The 26,207-nt window shown below is 36.2% G+C and overlaps 1 protein-coding gene across 5 annotated transcripts in view; it reads left to right on the top strand.

The window, feature by feature from the left end:
- Window positions 1–7,374: 7,374 nt before the first annotated feature.
- Window positions 7,375–26,207, top strand: part of POSTN (periostin) — a 52,313-nt gene continuing 33,480 nt past the window's right edge. For all 5 annotated transcript variants that reach the window (XM_070407511.1, XM_070407508.1, XM_070407510.1 and 2 more), the window contains exons 1-10: window positions 7,375–7,517; window positions 8,783–8,881; window positions 12,366–12,430; window positions 14,089–14,246; window positions 16,556–16,720; window positions 17,784–17,930; window positions 18,452–18,593; window positions 19,710–19,922; window positions 21,030–21,164; window positions 24,022–24,170. In XM_070407511.1, the coding sequence (XP_070263612.1) occupies window positions 7,399–7,517; window positions 8,783–8,881; window positions 12,366–12,430; window positions 14,089–14,246; window positions 16,556–16,720; window positions 17,784–17,930; window positions 18,452–18,593; window positions 19,710–19,922; window positions 21,030–21,164; window positions 24,022–24,170 (1,392 nt within the window). In that variant the 5' untranslated portion in view covers window positions 7,375–7,398. The remainder of the gene's footprint in view (window positions 7,518–8,782; window positions 8,882–12,365; window positions 12,431–14,088; window positions 14,247–16,555; window positions 16,721–17,783; window positions 17,931–18,451; window positions 18,594–19,709; window positions 19,923–21,029; window positions 21,165–24,021; window positions 24,171–26,207) is intronic.

Below are 26,207 nucleotides of genomic sequence, written 5' to 3'. Positions count from 1 at the left end.
AAACCCCTGTGCAGGTAATGCATGCAGGCATGACCTGAGGTCCCATGACTTGTCTAATTCTACTTTTACCACAAGCATTGGTGTCTCTGGGAATAAGAATACTAATATTAAAATGTTACACATGTGTTAGCATAAAGAACAGGAGATATTTTTTGTTTTTGCTTCCCCACAGTACTAACAAAGAACCCTGATATTGGTTTGCATGTAAGAAAATTGTAGTGAATAACAAACTTAATCAGTTGCAATATTTAGAGAAAAAATTATATTTTTGAGCAAATTTGAGCAAGGAGAGCAGGAACCCTCATCATATATGGAGTGAGCAAGAAGAATAAATCTCTAGTAGTAATGATGCTGAATAGCTGCAATTGTCAATCAATCATATATGATCAATATCTGTAGAAGTGGAGAAACACAGTTTATTTTGGAGCACAATATCTTTGGTTGGCATTTTTCCTGGGAAGAAGTAAAAGAAGCTTTTCAGATATGGAGAGAGAGGATATAGACAATGCAGTATAAACATAGAAAAAAGAAGATTAAGGGAATTTGAGGACAATGTTAACATGGATAAATAAACAAAGGAAATATCAGCAGATAGCAATCTAAATATGGAACCTAAGAATGTTGCTATTTCAAAGGGACAGGGTCTCAGGAGGGTGATAAATGAATGATTATGAATTATAGAGTTATCATAATTTAGACTATTGTTTCACCAGACCAACTGTGCCAGATGGTATGTTAAAATTCCAGTACTATTAAAGGCTGGATGTCTACAAAATTTTGTAAATGGCAGTAATTACCCATAACCTCATTTTAAAGTATCATCTGAAAGAATACTGGAAGTTATCTGTAAGTTAGAGACAGATGATGACCAGAGTATTAATTAGCTCTGAAACAAAGTTGTTCATATGTAAAAAGGAGAAAAGATGAAAGGCACAGTGTTCGCAGTATCAAGCAGACCAACAATGACAAATACATGGTGTATAAATGTGACGGGAACCAATGATGAAAATAGACTGCAGAAGTGATTATTTCCAATCATTGATTTGAAGTAGAAAAACCTGTCACAATTTCTTATTCACAATTTTCTATTCTTGTCTCCAGTCTATGTAAGTGTAGAGCAACAACAACAACAATAACAAAAACTCAGGTAAAAAGTAAAGCAATTTATTCTTCAGTCACATACATACAAAAACCAAAGTAGATTTTTCACTTTTTGTCTAGAGTTGACATCATTTATTTTGGTCAATCTAAATCAGCTTTAAAATATTTTATATAAAAGATAATTATTAATGTTTAGATTTTTGGAATGCATATATGTCTGTAAAGAATTTAAGATCATTTTATATCTCTCTCATATTTATATTTTAATCAAAATATAATAGATGGTATCTGTGCTTCTAGAAATGTATACTGTACTTTCTCCACTAGGTGTCTCCAGAGAAATACAAGTAAATACTGCTAAAAAGAAATTCTGCTTATATACACTCAATTTTAAGATTTCAAAATCACAACTAGGGACAAGTAGTTACAGTGGTTACTTAGGATGAGAGTAAGATCTGTCACTTGATGGCATACTACACACATTTATTAAATAATTCCTTCTGCTCTGCTTCTAAATGAATTAGCATTAAAGACATGTCATTTAATATTTACTTTGGGGTCAAGTTAGTCATTTCTTTCTCTCGATATAAGTTTATTATTTATTATCTTAGATATGTTAGGCCATAAGATAACTGGAAGATCTATGGGAGTAGAGGAGGAAATTCTCTAGAAATATATTGGGAGGAGGACTCAGGAAGTCCCACCTTTTCTAAGCTCTACAATGTGTCAGCAAAAAAAAATCTGAGCTTATATATTACCCTTTTAACTCAAGTCAGACATTGATATTTAATTTTATTTTGGCTGTATGAGTGTTTTATGAAGAAAAAAGATCACAAAATTTAATTTTTATTTAATTTGAATTTCTGTCGTCTTAGGTCAGAACAATGTAATAATTTTAAGAAAACATTTTCTCTCACTCTAAGGAAACAAAGATAAGTGGGTCTTTGCCAGAACTTCAGTTTACGGAGCTGCGACCCAGGTACCAGGGAAGGCTGAGATGCTCCCTGGCCAAGGTACTTGCATCAAATTCAAGGCCTTATCATAATTTACAAATAGGCCAGTAGAAAAGAAAAGTGATACTAAGAAATGTCATAGACCACATGTTAAAAAGCAGGGGTTTAGAAACTTGGGGCAAAGAACTATTCTGGATCATTCAAAACCAAGGAAATTCTCTCCTAAAAGTCTACTCTTGGCTTGAGTATTCAGTTTTGTTTTAAATATGTTTTTATTGATTTTTAGAGAGAGGGGAAAGTAGAGGGAAAGAGAGAGAAACATCAATGTTGAGAAATATTGATTGGCTGCTTCCTGCATGACCCCCACTGAGGATTGAGCCTGCAACCTGGGAATGCTCACTGATCAGGAATCAAACTGTGTGACCTTCTGGTTCATAGGTTGACACTCAACCACTGAGCGACACTGGAAAGCGCCAATCTATTTTTAATCCAGAGGCCATGTCCAATGCTAGAGAGCATAAGTCTAATATTGGTTGCATGCCAGTGATTGCAAGCATATTACTGCAGTGACTTCACAATTTCTAGAGGCTACAAGGCTTACTAAAAAGACCTACTGGACAATTTGGGAACTGACAGTGAATTAGCATCCTGGTAGCTAGAAACAAATGTCTCTGTCTTTTGGACACATTATTTTTCTCAGATTGCATTATAAATGGTTTCTTTTTCACTAATGGTTTGCATTTCTGGGTCAGACTTTGTAACCCGGAATGTCCCAAGACTTCAATCTTTCTTCAAACCATGAATAAAATTATGTAGTCAAACCAGGGGCAGGATCTTTTCATGAAACAGAAGAATAAGGGTTCTATGTGGAGAAAGAGAGGGGGGAAAGAGAGAGAGAGATACAGAGAGAAAGAGATCCTTGATGAGTGCTCTGAAAGGAGAGAACTGTATTCCTCTTAATATTTTTTAATCTCTTCTCTATAATTTAGATTATCTTTCTTCCCACTCTTGGGAATTTCCCATTCCTTTCCTTATCCTACAACAAACTGTTGGCTATGTACCAGAATTCAATTATTTGCCTCGCTGAAGCCAAGATTCTGCCTGAAGTAGTTGCTTGGACTTTTTCCCACTGTTACCTTCATTAGCTAGTTATTGAAAGGAAGAGAGTGAAGCAAGTCAGAAATTGTTGGGCATGGTCAGCTGGGAAGCAGAGGCCTATTTGCTTCACCAGGAAGCTACAGCTTCACACTCCCCCTAGAGAACCACCAGTCCATTCCCCACAGATCACTTGAGGAAGGGATAGAAGAAAAGGGGCATTAAACACATAAGCAATAAAGTCAAAATGGCACAGAGGGATGTACTTAACCACAGAGGACTGTCGGTATAATCTGGGGAAAAGATCACTGGCTAATGGGGGGATGGAGCCAATACAATCCCTCAAAATCTTGGGAAGTTAATTGGTTATTTTGAACAAACTCCTAGTTAAAATCCCAGGAGAGGAAGAGCATTCTCACTCTCTTACTGGTGACCTGCATTTGCCCTGTTCATTGTGTTCTCTCCTGCCCAGAGCATGCAACCATATGGGTCTAGTGGCCACCTGAGTTCCACAGTAGATTGAGGGGGCTCTGAAGGACTATGCAGCAGAAATTCTGGGCACTGGCCTTGGCCTTGGTGAAGACATGTTGTACATGGAAGGAGATGGCACACTAGAAACCCAGGGGTAGAAGCAGCTATCACAAATAAACCATGCCACCATACCACAATCTTATGTGTGTGGATCCTTGAAATGCTTTCCTTGCGATCCCATGGAAGAGCCTGATTTCCACCAACACCACCACTATTTCTTTGCTGAGCTCAGCTTTTAAGCTGCAGTACTTTAATGTTTTTATATTTACTCTAAAATTTTCCTTCCTTGGAATGTTCTCCAACCTCTAAACTTACATGCAGTTTATATACACAATCTGTCTCTCATTTCCTTGATTGCATTACTCATCTTGAGTATAAATATTTGTTGAGAACTAGCATTTGTTGACTTCCATGGGACTTAAACAAGTTCCAAATATGATTCTCATGGATATATTTAAGACTCCATTGTTAGAAACTCCAAAAAGAAAAATTTAGGGAATATCTTTCTACTGGATGAGCATATCTCATGTTTTTGTTTTGTTTTTTTATAGAAGTAAACCTATATGTCCTTTCAGAAAGGGAACAGTCCTCTTGAATTTACAAATACATTTCCATTTTCACTGCTCATCTTATGCAATTATTTGTTTATTCAGAAGACTGAAAGATAAAACTGTGGTATCAAGGAACAACTAGGTGTTTTGGTGTTTTTGGGTTTTTTTAAGAATTAATATATTTTCAATTTATTACAGGCACTATTAAGAAAGTGGGTGACATGGCAGGAAATTATTAATTCTTTCTTCACTGTTATAATCATAATCAAGCTTATCTGTTATTATTCTGGACTATATTTAAAGAGCTCTTTTACTCTTAATACATATTATCCAAGTCTATATCTCTTTCTCTCTATACCCCATTACTTCCTCTTCAATAGCCACATTAGATTTGAGCAAATTTTAGCTTCATTACAGAAAAATTTATAAACAGTTATAGTTATCTAAAATTTAAAAAGTTGCATCAATAATAGTGAGCATCCCAGTAAAGAGTAAATTACTACTTATAGTGATGATGTTAGAGAGATTTCTGTATTTTAAGTTTGATTTATTTTCTATAATTCCAAGTCTCTATTGTTATGTTTTAAGAAAATAATCTACACCAGTGATGGCGAACCTATGACACACGTGTCAGAGGTGACACGCAAACTCATTTTTTTGGTTGATTTTTCTTTGTTAAATGGCATTTAAATATATAAAATAAATATCAAAAATATGTCTTTGTTTTACTATGGTTGCAAATATTAAAAAATTTCTATATGTGACATGGCACCAGAGTTAAGTTAGGGTTTTTCAAAATGCTGACATGCCAAGCTCAAAAGGTTCGCCATCACTGATCTACACTATAATGTCTAAACAATAAGGTCTGGAATTGAAGATTTTTATAACTATGTCATCAATAATGTTCTAACAGCTAATTTGCTGATATTAAATAGAAATTATTTTTATAAAAGTTTTTCATCCTACTCAATAGGCAAATTGCACAACATAAGAGGAATAGAAGACTATTATATAACACATGCCAGCAACATATGGATGAAGTTAGAATATTTCACTTACAGAAATATAAAATATAGGCTACAGTAATTCTCTTCTTCCCATAAGGGACTAGGGAATAAATATAATTTGCATTTTATGCCATTTTCTCTTCATCTCTCCTTTTAAATAGCTCTTTTATTTTCTACACTAGAGGCCCAGTGCATCAAATTCATGCGGCGGGGAGGAAGGGACCCTTCAGGGGATGACCGACTGCCAGTTTAGATCTGATCCTGGGGATCGGGCCTAAACCAGCAGTTGGACATCCTTCTCACAATCCAGGACTGCTGGCTCCTAACTGCTCACCTGCCTGCCTGCCTGATCACCCCTAACTGGCCCCTCTGCCAGCCTGATCACCCCAAACTGCTTCTGCCTGCCAACCTGATCACCCCAACTGCCCCCACCCCTGCCAGCCTGGTCCCCCCTGCCAGCATGATTGCCCCTTACTGCCCCCCCCTGCCAGCCTGGTCACCCCTCACTGGCCCCCCTGCTGGCCTAGTTGCCCCCAACTGCCTCCCTACCAGCCTGGTTGCCCCATGCAGCCTGCTGCTCAGTCATTTGGTTGCCCCTCACTAACCCCCCTGCTGGCTTTGTCACCCGACTCAGACTGTTCAGTCGTCTGTTCAGTTGTTTTGGATGTGACAGCCCCTGGCTCTTTATATATATAGATGTGACTACCAAGATTTTTAAATTGAAAAAAAAAGCCTTTGAATCATACTTCAGAAATTATTGTTTCATTTTATACTTTCTTAATAATCTGGCAGCAAGGTGAAAAATTATGTATTTCCCCAAGACAAAATCCTGTAGCAAGCTTAATATAACTATCCTGATACTTGGAATTCTCTCTGGTCCAATCCAGATTCCCCAACAGCACTTCCAATTGCACACATGGAGATTCATTATATAATTTCTTTATATTACCAGTAGGGAAGCAGAACTATTGTGCCATTGCAGCAGAAGCAATTTGCCACAAGAAAAATTTGAATTGCACTTTGACGTTAGAATAGTGTGTAACATGTTTATTCAAGGAGATTCACTGACCTTATTATTTTAGCTCATTGTTGACTTCTAAAATTCAGATTTCTTTTATCCAAAATATTTTGAAGATTTGATGTATGTGTAGAGTTTTGATAATGCATATTCCTTTTGCTAGGAATTTCATGTAGCATTAAGAGACTTTAGTTACTCTTGATAAAATCAGAAGAATAATTATGGCAACATCCCTGTTTCTTAATATGAATTTAATTATTCTATTATGGTTATATCAGTAATACTGTTTTCTGATATGGGATACTTTTGCCCAGTACTTATCAGTAGATTTACTGCCTAGAGATTTTCAATATCATGTGAAGTATGTAATGAATAAACAATAAAGCTAAAATGTTTCCTTTTCTGCTTTGTTTCAAGACTTAGGGAAATGTGACAGAAGTAAATCTATGTTAATTCCACCTACCCTTTGATATTTAAAGAGAGGAGTGAAATGGGAGGGATCTCTTCAGTAGGATTGTAAGGGAAATGTAGTCTCTTCTACACTTTTGTCAGCAAGTTAGAATTCTTATTTCATATTTCATGCAAGTTTTAAAACCATTCTACATTTGTTTTTAATTAACAGCCACTACCCCTTTGTGATTATCAAACTTATATCTTCTTTTGTTTTCTGGTGAAAAAAATGGTTACTTTTCACTTTTGATGTAAAATGAATGTGACAAGATATGATAAGATCAAATAATGATTGCATGAAGCACTGGGACATGTACTCTGAAAGGGATGGATTGAAGAATATTCCTTAAACCCAAACAAAATTATTTTCTATTAAAAGGCCCCTCTAAATTACCAAAGAATAAAATGGAAATATGAACATGAAATGAGCCAGATATTAAAAATAAAGAGAAATATAAATAATATAAAAATAAATATCTTCATATGAGTAAAAATGAGGCTCAATGTGTTCAGGAAACCTAACTAACAAAAGTGGATTTTAGCTAGCAATTTGAAGCTGCTGATGTTTTTTGCAGATCCCCAAGGTTGATATAGTTCTCCCTCCCACAACTCTGGCATATATATAAACTCTGAGCTCTCCAGAGCCTACTGCCAGTTCTCTTCCTGGACGAACTGCAACGGAGAGGCTAAAGATGATTCCTTTCTTATCCATATTTTCTCTGCTCTTGCTGGTTGTTGTTAACCCTACAAATGCCAATGGTCATTATGACAAAATTTTGGCTCATAGCCGTATCAGAGGCCGAGATCAGGGGTAAGTCAAGTTATAACTACCCCCCACCCCCACCTTAACTTATTGTATGTACAATGATGTATATTTTTCTACTTATTACAAAGTAATAAGAAAAAAACGAGTAGTCTGTAATTTTATGTTTTAAATGTTAAGAATTACTTTCAAAATAACTGTGTATAATTGCTTTTTATGAAATGTTATATAATTTGAATCTAATTAACATTTAACAGGGCATTTCTTTATGATGTCATTTATTTGTGTTTTAATTTTCTTCCAAAAATCTGGAATAAGATTTTCAAAGTTAAAGAATCTGTGGTTAGAGATTCTCATTATGTAAACAGCTATGAAATATCTCACATGATGTTAGGGAAATTTTTAAGTTTTGTATAAAAATTAAATAATGGGTAATGTAACAAGGTCCCTGAATTTTTTGAAGCATTTAAGATGCTTTTAAATATTAGATTCAGTAAAATTGCAGACAATTTATATTTCTTAGAATAAATTCAGCTACAAGTTAGCATTTTGAAAGTTATGTCATAATTTAATATCTTAACCAACCATTTAGAATTTTTTTGAAAAGAATCTTGGCACTTCTTCCTGTGTCTTAGAGGGATTTTCATAATGCTCAAAAGCTCCATGTCTTACAGTGCAAATAAGACTTCCATCTATTTAAGAGGAAAAACACTTAAAATATTGCAAAAGATATTTTAATCTATTACCTCAATTCAAAGAAATAAATTTTCCTTTGTGCAGCAATATTATTTAAGTTAATTCTAGCCCTCATTTCATTTTATGATAGCTTACCTAGAAATTTGTAGAATATAGTGTCTGTGGACATAGTAAAACTTGTATCTTTTAATCTCTAATCTCTCATTGTTTCAGAGAGCCCTAAAGGCTCCCCTATACTCAAATTGATGATGTGTTTAGCTTAAAAGGAGTCAATGGATTATTTACAATTAAAAGTAATGAGGATGAGATATGTGAAAACAAAATTACATTAAACTTAATACTGCTTTTATAATGCTATTAGATTAACTTTTGGTACACTGACATTTTATTCTCAGAGATATATCATTTCTCTTTCACATAGATTTTAGTTTTTCCAATGATTCAGTAAGATTGAATAAAATTCAGGTTTGTGCAAGACTTTAATTACATCCTTAAAAATCAAATCCACATGTTAACTCTTTTTGTAACCATTTTACTGGTAGATATTTAAAAAAAAAAAAAAAACTACAGGTAAATATCTTTATGACAATTCTCTTTCTTTTCTTCTCTCTTTCAAGCCCAAATGTCTGTGCCCTTCAACAGATTTTAGGCACCAAAAAGAAATACTTCAGCACTTGTAGAAACTGGTATCAAGGTGCCATCTGTGGAAAGAAAACGTAAGTCTCATCTTTTTCTTAATGTGCCAGCTCCAAAGACAGCACCGTTATGTCTATGTCTTTCCTTGGGCATACCTCCTCCATTTTTCTTGAAAAACCTCTCCCAAATCATGAGCTTTCTAAAAAAAGGAACGGATCGCATACATGAATGAAGAAATTCTCCCTGTATTTCTCCATATACTAGTGGAATTCTCATTCCTGAACCTATGTTTCATATAGGTTCAAAGGAGGCAAGTCACATGGCAATGTGATTTGGTATAGAATCTGTGTGAGAGGTTGGCTATGTAATTTTTACTCCCTCTTTTCTCTTAGGCAAGTCATTTAACCTTTATGCCTCGGATTTTTTTTTTATTTTATGTTTAAAAAATGGGCTAGAAGAGCAAAATGACCTGACATATTAGGGGTTTTGAGTCACAAATTAATGCTTACCTACAGTTATTTGGAAATTACCTAAAGTACTCTAACTGACCTCAGAATTTTTATCAAAGCTAAAGTTAAAAGGATTTGAATATTTCAACTCTTCATTTAATTCCAAACCACCAGATTCCCAGCCCACCACTATAGCCAAACCACCAGATTCCCAGTCCACCACTATAGACAAAAAGCCTGCCACTATAGCCCAAAAGACAATTACTCTTTTAGTTATATTTTTCACTGATTAACTTAAAATTGGAAAGCATGTTTTATTGTTTGATAAACCTGCTTATTGGTTTAATCTACACTAATAAAAGACAAACATGCAAATTGACTGTACCTTTGCTATGTCTTAAGCCACGCCCACCAGCCAATCAGAGTGACTATATGCAAATTAACCCAACCAAGATGGCGGCCAGCAGCCACGGAGCTGGAGCAAGCAGGAGGCTTGGTTGCCCCAATGATGGAGGAAGCCAAGCTTCCCGCTTGCAGCGGCCTGGCTCTGAGCTCCACTCAAAGCAACAAAGTTTCAATTATAGAAGGTAAATAAACCCCAGATACCTGTTTTCAGCTGGCCGTAGCCACAGAGCTGGAGCGAGCAGGAGGCTTCCCTCCCACCTGCCCTGGCCGGCTCTGAGCTCCTCTCAAGGCTACAAAGTTTCAATTATAGAAGGTAAATAAATCCCAGAATTAAAAAAAGAAAAAAGAAAAAAAGGAGAGGCTGGGAGCTTCCGTTGCCGGGGGGGCTTGGCCAGCCTGAAAACGGCCCTTAGCCCCTCACCCAGACTGTTACTTTTTGACTAAAACATTATTTCTGTTAGTTTGCAGATATTTGGTAGACTTGTGAGTCATTCACACATTTACAATTACAATTACAAATCAGTAGTGATAATGATGTTGGCCATGATGCAGGCCAGGCTCCAGCTGGAAACTCTAAGGCTCTGGATTTAAAATCTTTGTTCTTTATATTCTTGATTATCATGAGGCATATTTGGAATGCACACTAAGTATAAAAGAAAGGACCTGTTTTCTGACATATTTAGGGAAAATCTTTACTATAGCCTCAAACTAATATAAATACCTTAGTGTCAAAAATAAACAAATGATTGATTTCTGGATTCTAAAAATTTCATAGCATATGCTTTACAAAGTTTATGTCAAAATGTATTCTTTTTTTTTTTTAATTAAATCTTTATTGTTCAGATTATTACATTTGTTCCTCTTTTTTCCCCCCATAACTCCCCTCCTTCCAGCTCCCACCCCACCCTCCACCCTCACTCCCCACCCACTGTGTTCATCCATAGGTGCATGATTTTTGTCCAGTCACTTCCCGCATCTCCCACACCCCTTTTTCCCCCAAGAATAGTCAGTCTATTCCCTTTCTATGTCCCTGATTCTATTATAATCACCAGTTCATTCTGTACATCAGGTTATTTATTCACTTGATTCTTAGATTCATTTGTTGATAGATGCATGTTTGTTGTTCATAATTTGTATCTTTACCTTTTTCTTCTTCTTCCTCTTCTTAAAGGATACCTTTCAGCATTTCATATAATACTGGTTTGGCGGTGATGAACTCCTTTAGCTTTTCCTTATCTGTGAAGCTCTTTATCTGACCTTCAATTCTGAATGATAGCTTTGCTGGATAAAGTAATCTTGGTTGTAGGTTCTTGGTATTCAGCACTTTGAATATTTCTTGCCATTCCCTTCTGGCCTGCAAAGTTTCTGTTGAGAAATCAGCTGACAGTCGTATGGGTATTCCCTTGTAGGTAATTGAGCCTCTTTCTCTTGCTGCTTTTAAGATTTTCTCTTTGTCTTTTGCTCTTGGCATTTTAATGATGATGTGTCTTGGTGTGGTCCTCTTTGGATTCCTTTTGTTTGGGGTTCTCTGCGCTTCTTGGACCTGTAAGTCCATTTCTTTCACCAGGTGGGGGAAGTTTTCTGCCATTATTTCTTGAAATAGGTTTTCAATATCTTGCTGTCTCTCATCTTCTGGCACTCCAATGACTCTGATATTAGACCGCTTAAAGCTGTCCCAGAGGCTCCTTACACTATCTTCACACTTTCGGATTCTTTTTTCATTTTGCTTTTCCAATTGGGTGTTTTTTGTCGAATCTTTGGTTTGATTATTGTACTCCTCTGGTCTGCTATTGGGTATAATATTCTTTATTTCAGTCCGTGTATGCTTACTTTCTAATTTCTTTATCGTAGCATCGAGGGTCTCATTAGTTTTCGTGAGGCTCTGCACAAATTTATGGCAAGCCCTCAAAATTGCGATTCTTAGCTCCATATCCTCCATTTCTGTCATGTTTTTTTGTCTCCGCATCTTTTATGCTTTCTTGGTGCACCCCCTTGTGGTCTCTGTGGGCAGTCTTGTTCTAGCCAAGCCTTAATTGTTGTAGTTAACACTAGAGGGATTTGATCCCCAGGCCGACTGGCTATAGGAATCAGCTGTATGGAAAACGTCTGCCTTCTGGGGAGGCGCTAATCCAGCCTTTGCCTGAGGCGATCAGCAAATGGCTGTGCGCAGGGTTTGGGTGGGGCGGGATCAACAGGGCGGGCGGAGGGAGCAGTTATGGCCACGCTCAGTCCCGTTCCCAGAGGCTCTGCTTCTCAGAACCCCGGCAGCCGCTGCAAACCTCGGAGAGAAAGCTGCCCTCAGGTTCCAACTGATGCCGGATAATCCCGCTTCTCCCGTTTGAGTCTGGGTCCCTAGAGACTCGCCCGGATCTGGAGCCCAGAGTCTGAGACTCACTCCCGACAGAAAACGACAACCGCGCCCTCAGCCACCAGCCCGCTTTGCGCGCGCACCTCGGTACCTTTGTATTTTCCACACTGCGCCGCCTCTGAGCCTCGATTTGCTGTTCTCTTTCCTTCTAGTTGTAGAGTCTCTCTTCAGCCAGCCTTCCTGTGGTTCTGGGTGATGTCCGTTCAGTCTTTTAGTTGTATTTTTGAAATGGTTGTTTGCGGCAGCGGTCTCCGGTGTTTACCTACGCCGCCATCTTGGTCTCCCCCAAAATGTATTCTATGTAGTTCCCCATTTTAATATTGATTTTCTTCCAATGCACAGGACTGTGCTATATGAATGTTGCCCTGGTTATACGAGAATGGAAGGAGTGAAAGGCTGCCCAGCAGGTAAAATTTTAGTTACTGAATTAAATGAGAAATTTGTATTGTTTGAAGAAAAAGGTTGAAGTAGCTTGTAGAGAAGTCAAGTGTGTGTGTGTTTGTGTGTGTGTGTGTGTGTGTTTATACTTCCTAAATATGCCCCCATATATTTGTGTTAATCACTAATTTATCATGATGGTAAAATATTACAATGTGCTTTGGATACATTGAATGCTGTACAATGCAACAGATGCTTAAATTAAATTATTTCAACTTTCCTTCATGAACAAAAATTTCCTCTAAAAATCTCTTTCTTTGAACTTGTCTAGAAACATGTAGCTATTTAGCAAGGCAACATCTTTTCTAATTGGACAGCTCTGGTTTTATAAAATTTCTCATATTGAAAGTTGGTTACCTAAAACTCTGCTTACTAGAGGAAAAAACAGTTAATCTATTTTCTCTTTGAAATGGTAGCTATTCTGATATTCAGCACCAACCATCACATTTCTCCAGCTACCCTCTCTTCTCCAACAGAATCTTCTCTTTTCTGGGCGAAGTGGGAGCCAATCCTACTTCCTCTAATGTTGCATAGACTTTGGATGTCTCACCATCACGTACACCAACTCATAAAAAGCCCCCAGTCCAGTCATCTATTTTCTGATTGTGATCCCAGACTGGTGTTTACAATTCAGGCGGTTTCAAGAAGCTGAGAGAATATCAAGACAAATATCTCACTTTTGGGTGCCCCTAAACTTGTGTTGATATAATTGGTTACCATGTCATATCATTAACTTATATTGAATTTGCAAATCAATTAAAATTTATTACAGGCCTTGTTTATATGAACACTATCCAGTCAGGTCATTCTCAGGATTCTTGTTTTCAACTTAAGCATAGAACTTGCATGGAACCCTGCTATATTTAATCTGTTAATTTTGACTCATTTTCTCCATCCTGTTGGGGTATTTTTAAATCCTGATTTTATCATCTAATATATTAATTATATCATCTTATTATAGTCACAACTGTAATAATCATTTATCTAATGAGATTGTCCAAAGTAGACTAATTTTCAAACATGATAGAATTATAAAAAATAAGTTTCTACACCAAGCTTAAGTTTGATATTGATATATTAATCTTTCTTCTGGAAGTCCAAGAGAGCTATTCTGGACATGTAAGATACTTTGATCTATTTCTTTTCTGATGATTAAAAGAAGCAGGTCTGTATATTTCTTTTAAGTACCCAAATCTATCAAAATTATATTTCTATACATAATAATAACATACTATTTAAGAAATTTAAGCCAACATGAGAGAAAATATCACTTTTGCCATGAAATAATCAGAGATATTTACTGATGATTATAATTGAGCTATTCTTGACATAGAAAGATTGACACCTAAACAGACTATATGTTAAACTAGAATGATGATTTAAAATTCATTTTTCATCACAAGTATATACACAAAGGGTATATGAAATAATAGTTTTCAATAGCATTTTATTATTTAGCACTCAAAAGGCAGTTTTCATATAAAATTGATGAGTCATAGAGTTTTATTGCTAAAATTATCAATTCAATGTATTGGGGAACTTACCAATAGTGTAAAGTTTAAATGCTTATAAAATAATATCCTTGAAATAATATCCTAAATTCTTATTTATTTCTTTATTATTTCAGTTTTGCCTATTGACAATGTTTATGGTACTCTGGGCATTGTGGGAGCCACCACAACACAACACTATTCTGATGTCTCAAAATTGAGAGAAGAGATCGAAGGAAAAGGATCATTCACTTACTTTGCACCAAGTAATGAGGCTTGGAACAACTTGGATTCTGTAATTCATTACTTTTTTAAATATAATTATTTTTGTTGTCATTATTATTTTATTTTTAATTGCTTTCTTAACTTGGAAATTAATAGAAGTTTACTAGTATATCTTTCAATTATACATATATAAAGATACATAAAAGGATGAGTTATTGAGGGTAAAGAATAAGTCATTTTCATATATCCATAAATAAAATCCAGCATCCTCATAGCTTAATAAAGAAAAGGCAAACCAAAAATGGACTACTGAACTAGCACTTATTATTATTCTATTTTACTCCTTTATTCTTTCTTTTTTGGTTGTGAGAAAATATATGTAATTAAAAAAATTTTTTTAATATATTTTTATTGATTTCAGAGAGGAAGGGAGAGGCAGAGAGAGATGGAAACATCAGTGATGAGAGAGAATCATTAATCGGCTGCCTCCTGCATGCCCCCTACTGGGGATCAAGCCACAACCCAGGCATATGCCTTGACTAGGAATGGAACTTCTTGGTTCCTGGGTTGATGCTCAACCGCTGAGCCACACCCAGCCGGGCAATATATGTAACTTTGACATATCTAATAGAAAGGTAAGAAGCTTAGTGAAATTTTGGATTTATTATATTTTATAGATATATTTTATTATTTTGAATATATGTAAATATATATATTTAGAGATTGACAGATTTATAAACACATGTATGAATATTTAAATGAAGTGTTGTAAACAATGCATTTGATTTTCAGACATTTTGTGAATAGTCTGATTTACACACACCAAATTATGACCCAGTTCCCAAATCTGTAAAACTGGAATCAAAATGTGTTTCTACTTTCTACTTAATGAATTGATAATTGCTACTACAGTAAAAATATATATATATATTTGGTAAAATTTAGGCAGATTCCTCTAGATAGTATCTTGTAACTTTGTGGTTAATTGCTTGCATTATAGAACTCTCTCTTCTGGTTGTCGTTAACCACATTTCTTTTGCTGACTCCTCTTCTTCCTTGCCTTAAGGATGGGTGTTATTACAGTCTGTGCAGTAGACTTTCCTCTTTATATACACTTTTGATGACTTCATCTGTTACTTTAGTGCAAATAACATGATATCTGTGTTTCTTGTACTTGCTCTTTTTGGAACTCCAAGAGAATATTTCTAATGTACATCTTAATATTGCTCTTTGGATACATCATCTGTATCTTTAAACAAAAGGTATCTACAACATATACATTTTTTTCTCTCCATAAACAATTGTTTTTCTCTTTTTTCCACAATTGGCAGTAGCAGTCTCAGTGATTAGACTTGGATATTGTAAGTCATCCTTATCTCTTTTCTCTCCAATTGTTACAAACTAGTTAGTCACCCATATCCCATGTTTCATACTTTTAATACCCTCACGTTTGCTGTACATTACCACCACATTAACCTTCCCTAAGGTTTATTCTAATTATTATAATCCAATGCCACAAAATCTTCAGTGGCTTCCCATTGTCAGTTTAATTTACACTTTACTCAGGCATTAATGTTTGATATGTTATTGCCCCACATACTTTTCTTAATATTATCAGAGAAACTCAAATATGTGCTAACCCCACTAGATAACTTCTGCTCTCTTAATATTTATCAACTGGACTCAGAATGATCATTGCACCATTCCTATCCTATCTACCCTTCAAGGCCTATCTGCAAACCTTGAAAATCTGGCTTTCCTCATTTGATCACTGAAATGTTTTTCCACCTTCTATCCTCTATCTTATTGTGCTTTTTGTTGCATGCTATTATGTGATATGTACCTTAAAAGTAGAAACTTCACTGTACCTATCATTGTACTTCCCATAGCACCATGTACACCATGATATCATATATAATTTTGGATAAATAAAAAGGTACAGAATGTTTGAATTCTTAAATTTGTTTTTTTAATTTGTTTTTGAATAAACATAAAATCATTTATTAAATTCAAATATTGTATACAATGTAATGTTTTTGTTTTATTACTCAAAATAATTTAAATGTCTGATAATTGTATATCCCTGTAAGCCTTTACTTTATATCAAGATTGTCACTTTATCAATATATACACTTAAAATATTGTTTTGTCTCTAAAAATGCCCAAGCACTCTACCAGATTCAGGACCTTAACTGAATACCTATACTTACAAAATTCCTTAATTAATTGAAATAATGAAAAATAAGTTATTTATGACAGTTTGGTTTGCTCAGCTGGACAATGCAAAGATAAATTAATGAAAGGAGTGATAGTGTAATTATAAGAATATTAGTAATGAATCACAATACAATAAACTTCTATAATTTTAATTTTTCCTAGGATATCCGTAGAGGTTTGGAGAGCAATGTAAATGTTGAATTATTGAATGCTTTACATAGCCACATGGTTAATAAGAGAATGTTAACCAAAGACTTAAAAAATGGTATGATTGTTCCTTCGATGTATAACAATTTGGGGCTTTTCATTAACCATTATCCTAATGGGGTAAGTTTCACTAGTAAACAGTACATTTCTAAGTAATGTTGCCCTTAATTTTTTTTGTACTATTTATATAATGTTCACAGAGCTAATAAAAGTTAGTAAATATAGGTGCCATATCATGACTTTGCCCCATGTTTAGGGCAGGTACATTATTGATTCAGTGACTGATTGTGAGGAATAAATTAAATTAACAATAGACTTAGATGTTCTAAAAGAGGACATCTTAGTAGTTGATGAGTTTAAAAAAATAGTAATCAGAGAAAAATAATAAATAATAATTTATCAGAGAGTGTGTCAAAGAATAATCAGAGAATGAGAATTCCTTTTATTCAGTCTCTGGCTACTATACTGAGTTAGGTTCTTGTGTATTTAGATAAGAGTCTTTGAGTAAAAATTACAAGTTCATAGGACTCTTTCAACAGTCAAATTTCCAGAGTCAAAAAGTATCACTGAAGAGGAAATATTTAGGACATTATTAGAATCAAACTGAGTATATTTATATAATAATTGTTTTTCACTCTTAGAATTTATTTTAGGACTATTTAGACTTTTTATGTAAGTTATTAGAGGCCCGATCCACAAAATTCATGCAAGAGTAGGTCTTCTTTCCCCCAGCTGCTAGCACCGGCTTCCCTCTGGCACCTGGGACCCGGACTTCCCTCGCAGCCCCAGCTTCATCCAGAAGGACAGAGGATGTCTAGAAGGACGTCCAGTCTAATTAGCATATTATGCTTTTATTATTATAGATTGCTCTACATTAGAAATAGTTGATTACTATATCTATAAAAGAAAAAAAGAATCAAAGTAATAATTCAAATGAAAAAATGCTTTTTTCTTATATTTTATGATATGTTAAGTGTAACTATATTTGAGTTCTCTACTGGTTCTGTTTTCTCATTTCTTTTTTATGTATACCAATATGCAAATTTTTATTCTCAGAATTTATATTCAGCTTTCTTTATGTTAATTTTATTAGTATAAATTAAAAATAGGGAATGAGCTTGCTGTCTCAGTAATCAATGGATAGCTCTGATTCTTGCACTTTGATTTTCCCAAATTATTATAGGTTGTCACTATTAATTGTGCTCGAATCATCCACGGGAACCAGATTGCAACAAATGGTGTTGTACATGTCATTGACCGTGTCCTTACACAAATTGGTACCTCAATTCAAGACTTCATTGAAGCAGAAGATGACCTCTCATCTTTTAGGGTAAGAACAAGAAGCAACAGTAGATTGTCATGGATCATTGAAATTCCTTCTCTTTCTCTGTTGGAATCTAAAAACAATAAAATGCTATTAAACAAATCTGGCAGAAAGACAACAAACATATTTCTTGAAATGAAAAGTTTTCATTTTACATAGAATAAATCATCTCATATGAAATAATATTTAGGTGGACAACATAGATGAAAATGATTAGTTACATGACTGCAGTATATTTAGTACATTTAGAATGTGTACATCTTAGTTATTTTATGTACTGCTGGATATTGCTACAGTCATACAAACAATGGCAGAATTGTCATTTTTTACAGACAGTTTGAAAAAGGATGGAAAGGACATAGTTGGTGTGTCAAAAAGTACTATAATGTTTCTATACAACACTATAGAGCAAACTTTTATAGTTTTCTATACAATGAGCTCATTCTTGTCAGCCTAGGCTAAATGTCTTGCAATTTTCTTTTGGATTTATAATGTGCAAGCATCTAAAAAGCACATTTGTGTTTTAGGCAGCAGCCATCACATCTGATATATTAGAAGCCCTTGGAAGAGATGGCCACTTCACACTCTTTGCTCCCACCAATGAGGCCTTTGAGAAACTTCCACGAGGTGTCCTAGAAAGGATCATGGGAGACAAAGTGGCTTCTGAAGGTACAAAAATGTTTTCCTATATGGGAAGCTTCCCAGAATTTCAAGAAGAAAATAAAATAAAAAAGAGATTGCCATGCTAATGTTATCAGCTTTGATAAGCAAAGACAGAGAAAAAAATTTAGGTGAACTATAAAAATCTTAAAAAACAAAGTCTTTGAAAGCATATGCAGAGTAATTTAATAATTAATTTACTAATTAAAGTAATTAAAATAATAATATTCTAAAGTTTACACTTTTGTACTATTTTCAAGTAAGTAAATAGCAACATTAAAAGAATCAGCAAGTATAGAAAAGGTATCCTAAACATCAAATTTTAATATTATATACATATTATTAAGTGTTCTTAATTATAAACTTTTGCTAAAAAATATGATTGAGTTGAATAAATTGCATGGTTCTCTTGGGCCATTACTTATTGATGTATAAAATTTGGCTTCTTTCCAGTCTCCTTTTCTATTTTCAAATAGATTTTACATTGTGACTAATACATTTCACTTAGCCTCTTCCAAAATACATTTAACCAATTTAAAATTAGAATTTTGAAAATTCAGATATAAAAATAATATAGTTGAAGCATTGATCCCTTGAGATATCCTTCAAAAATAATCTTTACTTTAAATACTTTTATATGTTGTCTTTAGGGAATTCTTTGTCTTGCCTTCAGCTTCTATTAATTGCTTTACAAATTTATGTACAGGTATTCTGTTATGAGTGGCTAATGCAAGATACTGCTCATGTGTTTTGGGACTAATATCAGTTAACAAATAACTTTACAGGCCTTCTGAATGGAACAAATTTATTTTTTTGCTTTCACATCAAAAAGTGCTTTCTTATGATAGTGGGGACTTGATCCAACACATTTTTGTTAGTATTATACAAATTATTTCATGCAACTGATCTTCTTTTCTTCTTCTTACTGAGCTGAGCTTTGTCTGTCATATAGTTGATGAAAGAAATTACAAGAACTTCAACAGACTTTGAAAACATTTAATTAATCCTTAGATAAGATATATATATTTCTTATAAATACTTAGTTTCATAGTGAAACAAGTTTTTTAAGGGTCAAATTCTATTTCCCTTGATATGAATACTTTCTCTTTTTATTCTGTCCTTCAGCTCTCATGAAATATCACATTTTAAACACTCTCCAGTGTTCTGAGGCCATTACAGGAGGAGCAGTCTTTGAGACTCTGGAAGGAAACACAATTGAGATAGGATGTGATGGTGACAGCATAACAGTAAATGGAATAAAAATGGTGAACAAAAAAGATATTGTGACAAACAATGGTGTTATTCATTTGATTGATCAGGTCCTAATTCCTGATTCTGGTAGGTAACAGTTTCATATTCTTCTAATTATTATTGTTTATCAATTATGATGCCTCAAGAGTAAGTCCATGAAAGATGAATATGTAGTACTAGAGGCCTGTTGCATGAAAAGATTCATGCAATAGGCCTTCCCTTCCCCTGGCTGCCTGCACCGGTATTCCTTTGGCACTGGGGGCCCAGGCATATGCTCCAGCCAGAGCCGCCTTCAAAACCTCCGCTGCTCAGGCTGGAGCCACTTTCAGTCTTCGCTCTGCCTCGTGCCTACATATGCAAATTAACCGCCATCTTTGTTGGTGGTTAATTTGCATATCTTGCTGGTTAGCCAATGGGAAGCATAGCAAAGGTTCGGTCAATTACTCTGTTTGTCTATTATTAGATAGCATAAGGAATGACATGTGAAACACAAACACAAAATAAATAGTGAGTGAACTGAGTGCTAAATAGTTAACCTGTGGAGTCATGGGCACTCCATGCATGGAAACTTGGTTTTCTAGGATTTCTAATACCTAATACTTATAAAGGTTCTTATAGTGCCAAATATTTCTTAAAAATACAAAGGAAAGATATAGCTAAATGATCATCTTTGAATAAATGAAAGAACTATGGTATTCACAAGAGTAGAGTCTAGCCCTAACCTGTTTGGCTCAGTGGATAGAGCATAGGTCTGTGGACTGAAGGGTCCCAGGTTCCATTCCGGTCAAGGGCATGTACCTTGTTTGTAGGCACATCCCCAGTAGGGGGTGTGCAGGAGGCAGCTAATCGATGTTTCTCTCTCATCGATGTTTCTAACTCTCTATCCCTCTCCCTTCCTCTCTGTAAACAATCAATAAAATATATTTTTAAAAAAAGAGTAGAGTCTAGAGGTGAGCAATAGAGAATTAAAGAACATTAAAAGCAAGAAGACAGAAAGATATTTTCCTTCTAAAATGTTTTGATGTTATTAATTCCCTAAAAGGGAAGCTGGAATTCTTACTAAGGAAAGGCAGGATGTCTTATTAAATTGTCAGTGCAGCAAATAGCTTATAGAAAACAGCCAATAATTAAGCTACTAATTTTATGATGATGATAACACTGACATTTTGGGAATTGTGATGGTTTATTTTACAGCCAAACAAGTTATTGAGCTTGCTGGAAATCAACAAACCACTTTTGCAGACCTCATAGCCCAATTAGGTTTGGCATCTGCTCTGAGGCCAGATGGAGAATATACTTTGCTGGCACCTGTGAATAATGCATTTTCTGGTATGTACTACTGGACAATGTCATTCCTGCTTTTCAGCCCCAAACCCATCCACACCATTTTTCTTCAACCATGACTGTTGGCAATAAGAAATAATATATGTTTTACAAGTTGTTGATTGGTTTTTGTATTGGATACCCATACAGTATGTTAGCACTACATAACCTCTATTGAAATGTCCTTTACTTCAAACATTTTATTTTAATAGGCAATAGCATAAAGGGAGTGAAAGTTTATGATAAGAGGTATTCAGTTGTTTTCTGAATATAACCATATTACCAGCACACATAATGAATCTTAAGAAAAATAAGTCTGATTTTCTTATTTAACACCAACATAATATTTAGGAATAAACAGGTATATTTTGCATCTCAAAATTTGACAGTAACATCATATCTAATAAAGAGGGTATATGCTAATTGGCCCTCATACCATTGCAAAGATGACACTGTCCACAGCCAATAAGAAGGGAATATGCTAATTGACTCTCCTGCCCTCAAAGATGGCAGCATCCACAGCCAATAAGGAGGGGATATGCTAATTGACTACCACGCCCTCAAAGATGGTGGCACCCACAGTCACAAGATGGCAATGCCCAATCCCTTCAGCCCCACCAGGGTGGCAGATGTGCAGCAAGGCTGGGCCCTCCCCCAAGTGGGCCCGGCCGCTCCATGAGCCTGCCTCCAGAGTCCCTAAGTCCCCTCAGCCCCCCAGCCGCCCAGGACCAGCCCAAGGCACAGGCAAGCCTTGGATGTTGGCTGCCCAGCCGCCCAGGGCTGCCTGAGGATCAAGTAACCAGGGCCAGCCCAGGCTTGCACTGCCAGCAGTGGCAGCAGCAGAGGTGTGATGAGGGCATCACCTTCTCCTGATGGCCGGGTCACCTCCTGCCCCTGAGGGCTCCCGGACTGTAAGAGGGGGCAGGCTGGGCTGAGGGACTCCCCCTCCAGTGCATGATTATAAATAAATAAAACAAGAGAATATTATACACTTCTATATTAAGTTATAAACTATTGTTATAAATATTTTGCCTAGTAGCTTCTATTCGTGACAGTCTTTAGATTAATGCAACCTGCCATTTTTTCTAGAAAAGTGATTTTTAAAGACATATTTAAATTGTTAGGCATAATTTAATAATTATATAAACAAACTAGAAGCCTGGTGCACAAATTTGTACACTGGTGGAGTCCCTTGGCCTGGCCGGTGATTGAGGCCTATCGAGGGGCTGGCCAGCTGCAGGGGAGGGGGTGGCACTGTGGGAGGTTGGCTGGTGGGGGAAGGGACCGTGGGAGGTTGGCTGTGGGAGTGCACTGACCACTGGGGGACAGCTCCTGCACTGAGCGTCTGCCCTCTGGTGGTCAGTGTGCATTATAGTGACTGGTTGACCAGTCGTTCTGTTCGTTTGGTAATAATGGTCACTTAGGCTTTTATATATATAGACTAGAGGCCCGGTGCACAAAATTTGTGCGCTTAGTGGGGGGGGAGGTGCGTCCCTCAGCCCGGCCTGTGCCCATTTGCAGTCCAGGACCCCTTGGGGGATGTCCACCTGTTGACTTAGGCCCACTCCCCGGGGGATCAGGCTTAAGCTTGCAGTCAGACATCCTTCTGGCAGCCAGGGAGCCCTCGGGGGATGTCCGACTAAAGGCTTAGGCCCCCAAGGGATCGGGCCTAAACTGTTAGTTAGACACTCTTAGTGCTGCCACGGAGGTGGGAGAGGCTCCTGCCACCACCTCCGCACTGGCCAGCCATGAGCCAGCTTCTGGCTGAGTGGCACTACTCCTTGGTCTGACCTAAACCCTAGAGATTAGTACTTCATTTTACAACTTTTTCTTGGTTTATAGGCAGCAGCAAACTCAGACCACACAGTCAGGTGCGTGCCCCGGCCCTCCCACCCTCCGATCGCCATGGCATCACTCCGCGCAGGCCAGCCGGCAACCCTGGACCCCACTGGGGTTGCCGCCTGGCCTGCGCCCGGGCCCTCCCGCCCTCCGATGCCATGGCGATCCTGGGCGTAGGCCAGCCGGCAACCCCGGCCCCAGTGGGGTCCGGGGTTGCCGCCCGGTTTTCCAATAGCGATCACCGGCTGGGGGGTGGGGGAAGGCGGCCTTTGCCCACCCCCTAGCTCTTGCCTGTCGCCTGGGTTGCCGATCACCATTCTTCAGTCCTTCCCCTTTCGCCTCCCGTATGCAAATTAGCCGCCATCTTTGTTGGCGGTTAACCGCCGTCTTAGTTGTCAGTTGATTTGCATAAGGATATGCTGATTAGCCAATGGGAAGGGTAGCGGTTGTACGCTAATTACCATGTTTCTCTTTTATTAGTGTAGATAAGTGCCACCTATTTTACAACTTTCCAAATACCAAATTATGACAGAAGTTATCAAAAATTTCAAATTTCTAGAAATGTTTTTCTTCTTTGTAATAATGATGTCCATATGCATTAATATTAACCTACCTTTAAGATGTTTTGTGCTTTGATTTTCTCTTCAGTAACAAAAGTAAATTTACAAATGATTCATCAGTAGTCTTTCTGGCTATTTGATATCAAATTCTCAGAAAAATTCTTGGCCACCACTAGAGTTTAACTTTTTCCAATGACTACGCAAAACTACATTGCCCTCACAGAAATGAAACCCATTGTTTGGACTGCTTGGAAACATGTTATAGTCACTTGATGAAATAGCTCATAGAGTTTCTGTTGGTGCATAAAATCCATTGCCTTGAGCATTTAATTGAGTTATATATGAGTGTAGGACCCATAGTATCAAAGATAAGAATGATTCATTTTCATTATTTTCTCTTACCAAGAGAAACTTTAATGCTTTCTAAATACCATTATATTTTTTCCTTTAAAATTTATTTATAGATGATACTCTGAGCATGGATCAGCGCCTTCTTAAATTAATTCTGCAGAATCATATATTGAAAGTAAAAGTTGGACTTAATGAGCTTTACAACGGACAAAAACTTGAGACCATTGGAGGCAAACAACTCAGAGTCTTTGTGTATCGAACAGTAAGTGAATAAAACAGTATAAAGTATCTACATTGGCCTAATTATTAAGTGACATGTACTTGTCAATGGATGTTGTTACAACATATGTTTCCCAGAATTTTATTTATACAGTTTTAACAATAAATATGCATCAGAAGATCAGGGAGGAAATGTCCTGGCCAGTGTGGCTAAGTTGTTTGGAGCTTTGTCCCTTTGACCAGGTTGATTCCTGGTCAGGGCACATACCCAGGTTATGGGTTCTCTCTCACATCGATATTTCTCTCTCTCTCTCTCTCTCTCTCTCTCCCTTCTTCTCTCTAAGTATCAATTAAAAAAGAAAAGAAAATATCAGGGAACTGAGTAATATGTGTGAAGACAGAAAGTTACACATAAAGTTCTATGCATTAATAATTATTAAATTTGCAATTGTTTAATTATAAATAACATTATATTATAAAGCATTATTTCAATCCCACAAATCACTACAAAGTCTCTAAAATAAGCTTTTCATTACTAGTTTTATTTAAGTATAGTTCGTATACAAATTAGTTTCAGGCATGCAATATACTGATTGGACATTTATAAATCTTACAATGTGATCATCACACTTAGTCTAATAATCATCCATTACTGTGAAAACTGATCACAATTTGCCATATTGCCCTTCACCTTTTTCAACCACCCTCCCAACTCTTATCTACTCTGGAAACCATGTTTCAATAAGTCTGTTTTTGTTTTACTTCATATTCCACATATAAGTGAAATCATATGGTATTTGTCTTTCTCTTACTTCACTTAGCATAATACCATCCTTGTTATCACAAATGGTAAAATTTCATTTTTTATGGCTGAGTAATATTCCATTGCAAAATTAGACCACATATTTTTTATCCACTCATCTATCAATGGAAATCTAGGTTGTTTCCATATCTTGGCTATTGTAAATAATGCTGCCACAAACATAGGAAGGTATATGTCTTTTTTAATTAGTGTTTTGTTTCCTTTGATAAATACCTAGAAGTAGAATTGCTGGATCGTATGGTAGTTTTATTTTTAATTTTTTGAGGAGTCTCCACACTGCTTTCCATATTGGCTGCAATAATTTGCAGTCCCACCAAAAGTACACAAGGGCTCCCTTTTCTCTACATTCTTGCCAACACAAGTTATTTGTTAAATATATGTGATTTATTTATTTTTAAATTAAACTTAATTGGGTGACATTGGTATATAGGTTTCAAGTATACAATTCTATGATTAATCATCTGTATATTGTATTGTTTGCCAACCAACCACACTAAGTCAAATATCCTGTCACCATATATTTGACCCCTTTTACCCTTTACTACCTCCCATACCCAATCCCTCTGGTAAGCATTCCATAGTTTTCTGTGTCTAGGAGTTTGTTTGTTTTTACTCTTTGTTCATTTGTGCTTTCAGTTTTGTATCCTACATATGAGTGAAATCATATGGTTCTTGACTATTTCTGTCTGATTTATTTTGCTAAGCATGATATTCTCAAGATCCATCCATGTAGTCATATGACAGTATTTCTTTATTTTTAATTAAATCTTTATTGTTGAAAGTATTACATATGTCCCCTTTTTCCCTGTATTGACCCCTTCTAGCCCACCCCCATCCACCACCCAAGGCCTTCACTACTCTATTGTCTGTGTCTATGGGTTAAAGAATATATGCATACAAGTTCTTTGGTTGATCTCTTCCCACCCAGTCATCTTGCTGTGCTTACCCTCTGAGATTCCACAGTCCGTTCTATGCTTCTATGTTTCTGGATCTATTTTGTTCATCAGTTTATTTTGTTCATTAGATTCCACATATGAGTGAGATCATGTTATATTTGTCTTTGTCTGACTGGCTTATTTTGATTAACATAATACTCTCCAGGTCCCTCCATGGTATTGCAGATGTTGAGTTCCTTCTTTTTTACTGCTGTATAGTATCCCATGGTGTAAATGTACCACTGCTTTTTTATCTACTTGGGTTATTTTCAGGTCTTAGCTATTATAAATTGTGCTGTTCTGAACATAGGGATGCATGCAC

This window comes from Myotis yumanensis, unplaced genomic scaffold (assembly GCF_028538775.1).
Source record: "Myotis yumanensis isolate MYYU_CA2020_CCGP unplaced genomic scaffold, mMyoYum1.0.hap1 SCAF_3, whole genome shotgun sequence".
Lineage (NCBI taxonomy): Eukaryota > Metazoa > Chordata > Mammalia > Chiroptera > Vespertilionidae > Myotis > Myotis yumanensis.
The sequence above is the reverse complement of the archived record's forward strand: the minus strand, read 5'-3'. Positions and strand labels throughout refer to the sequence as shown.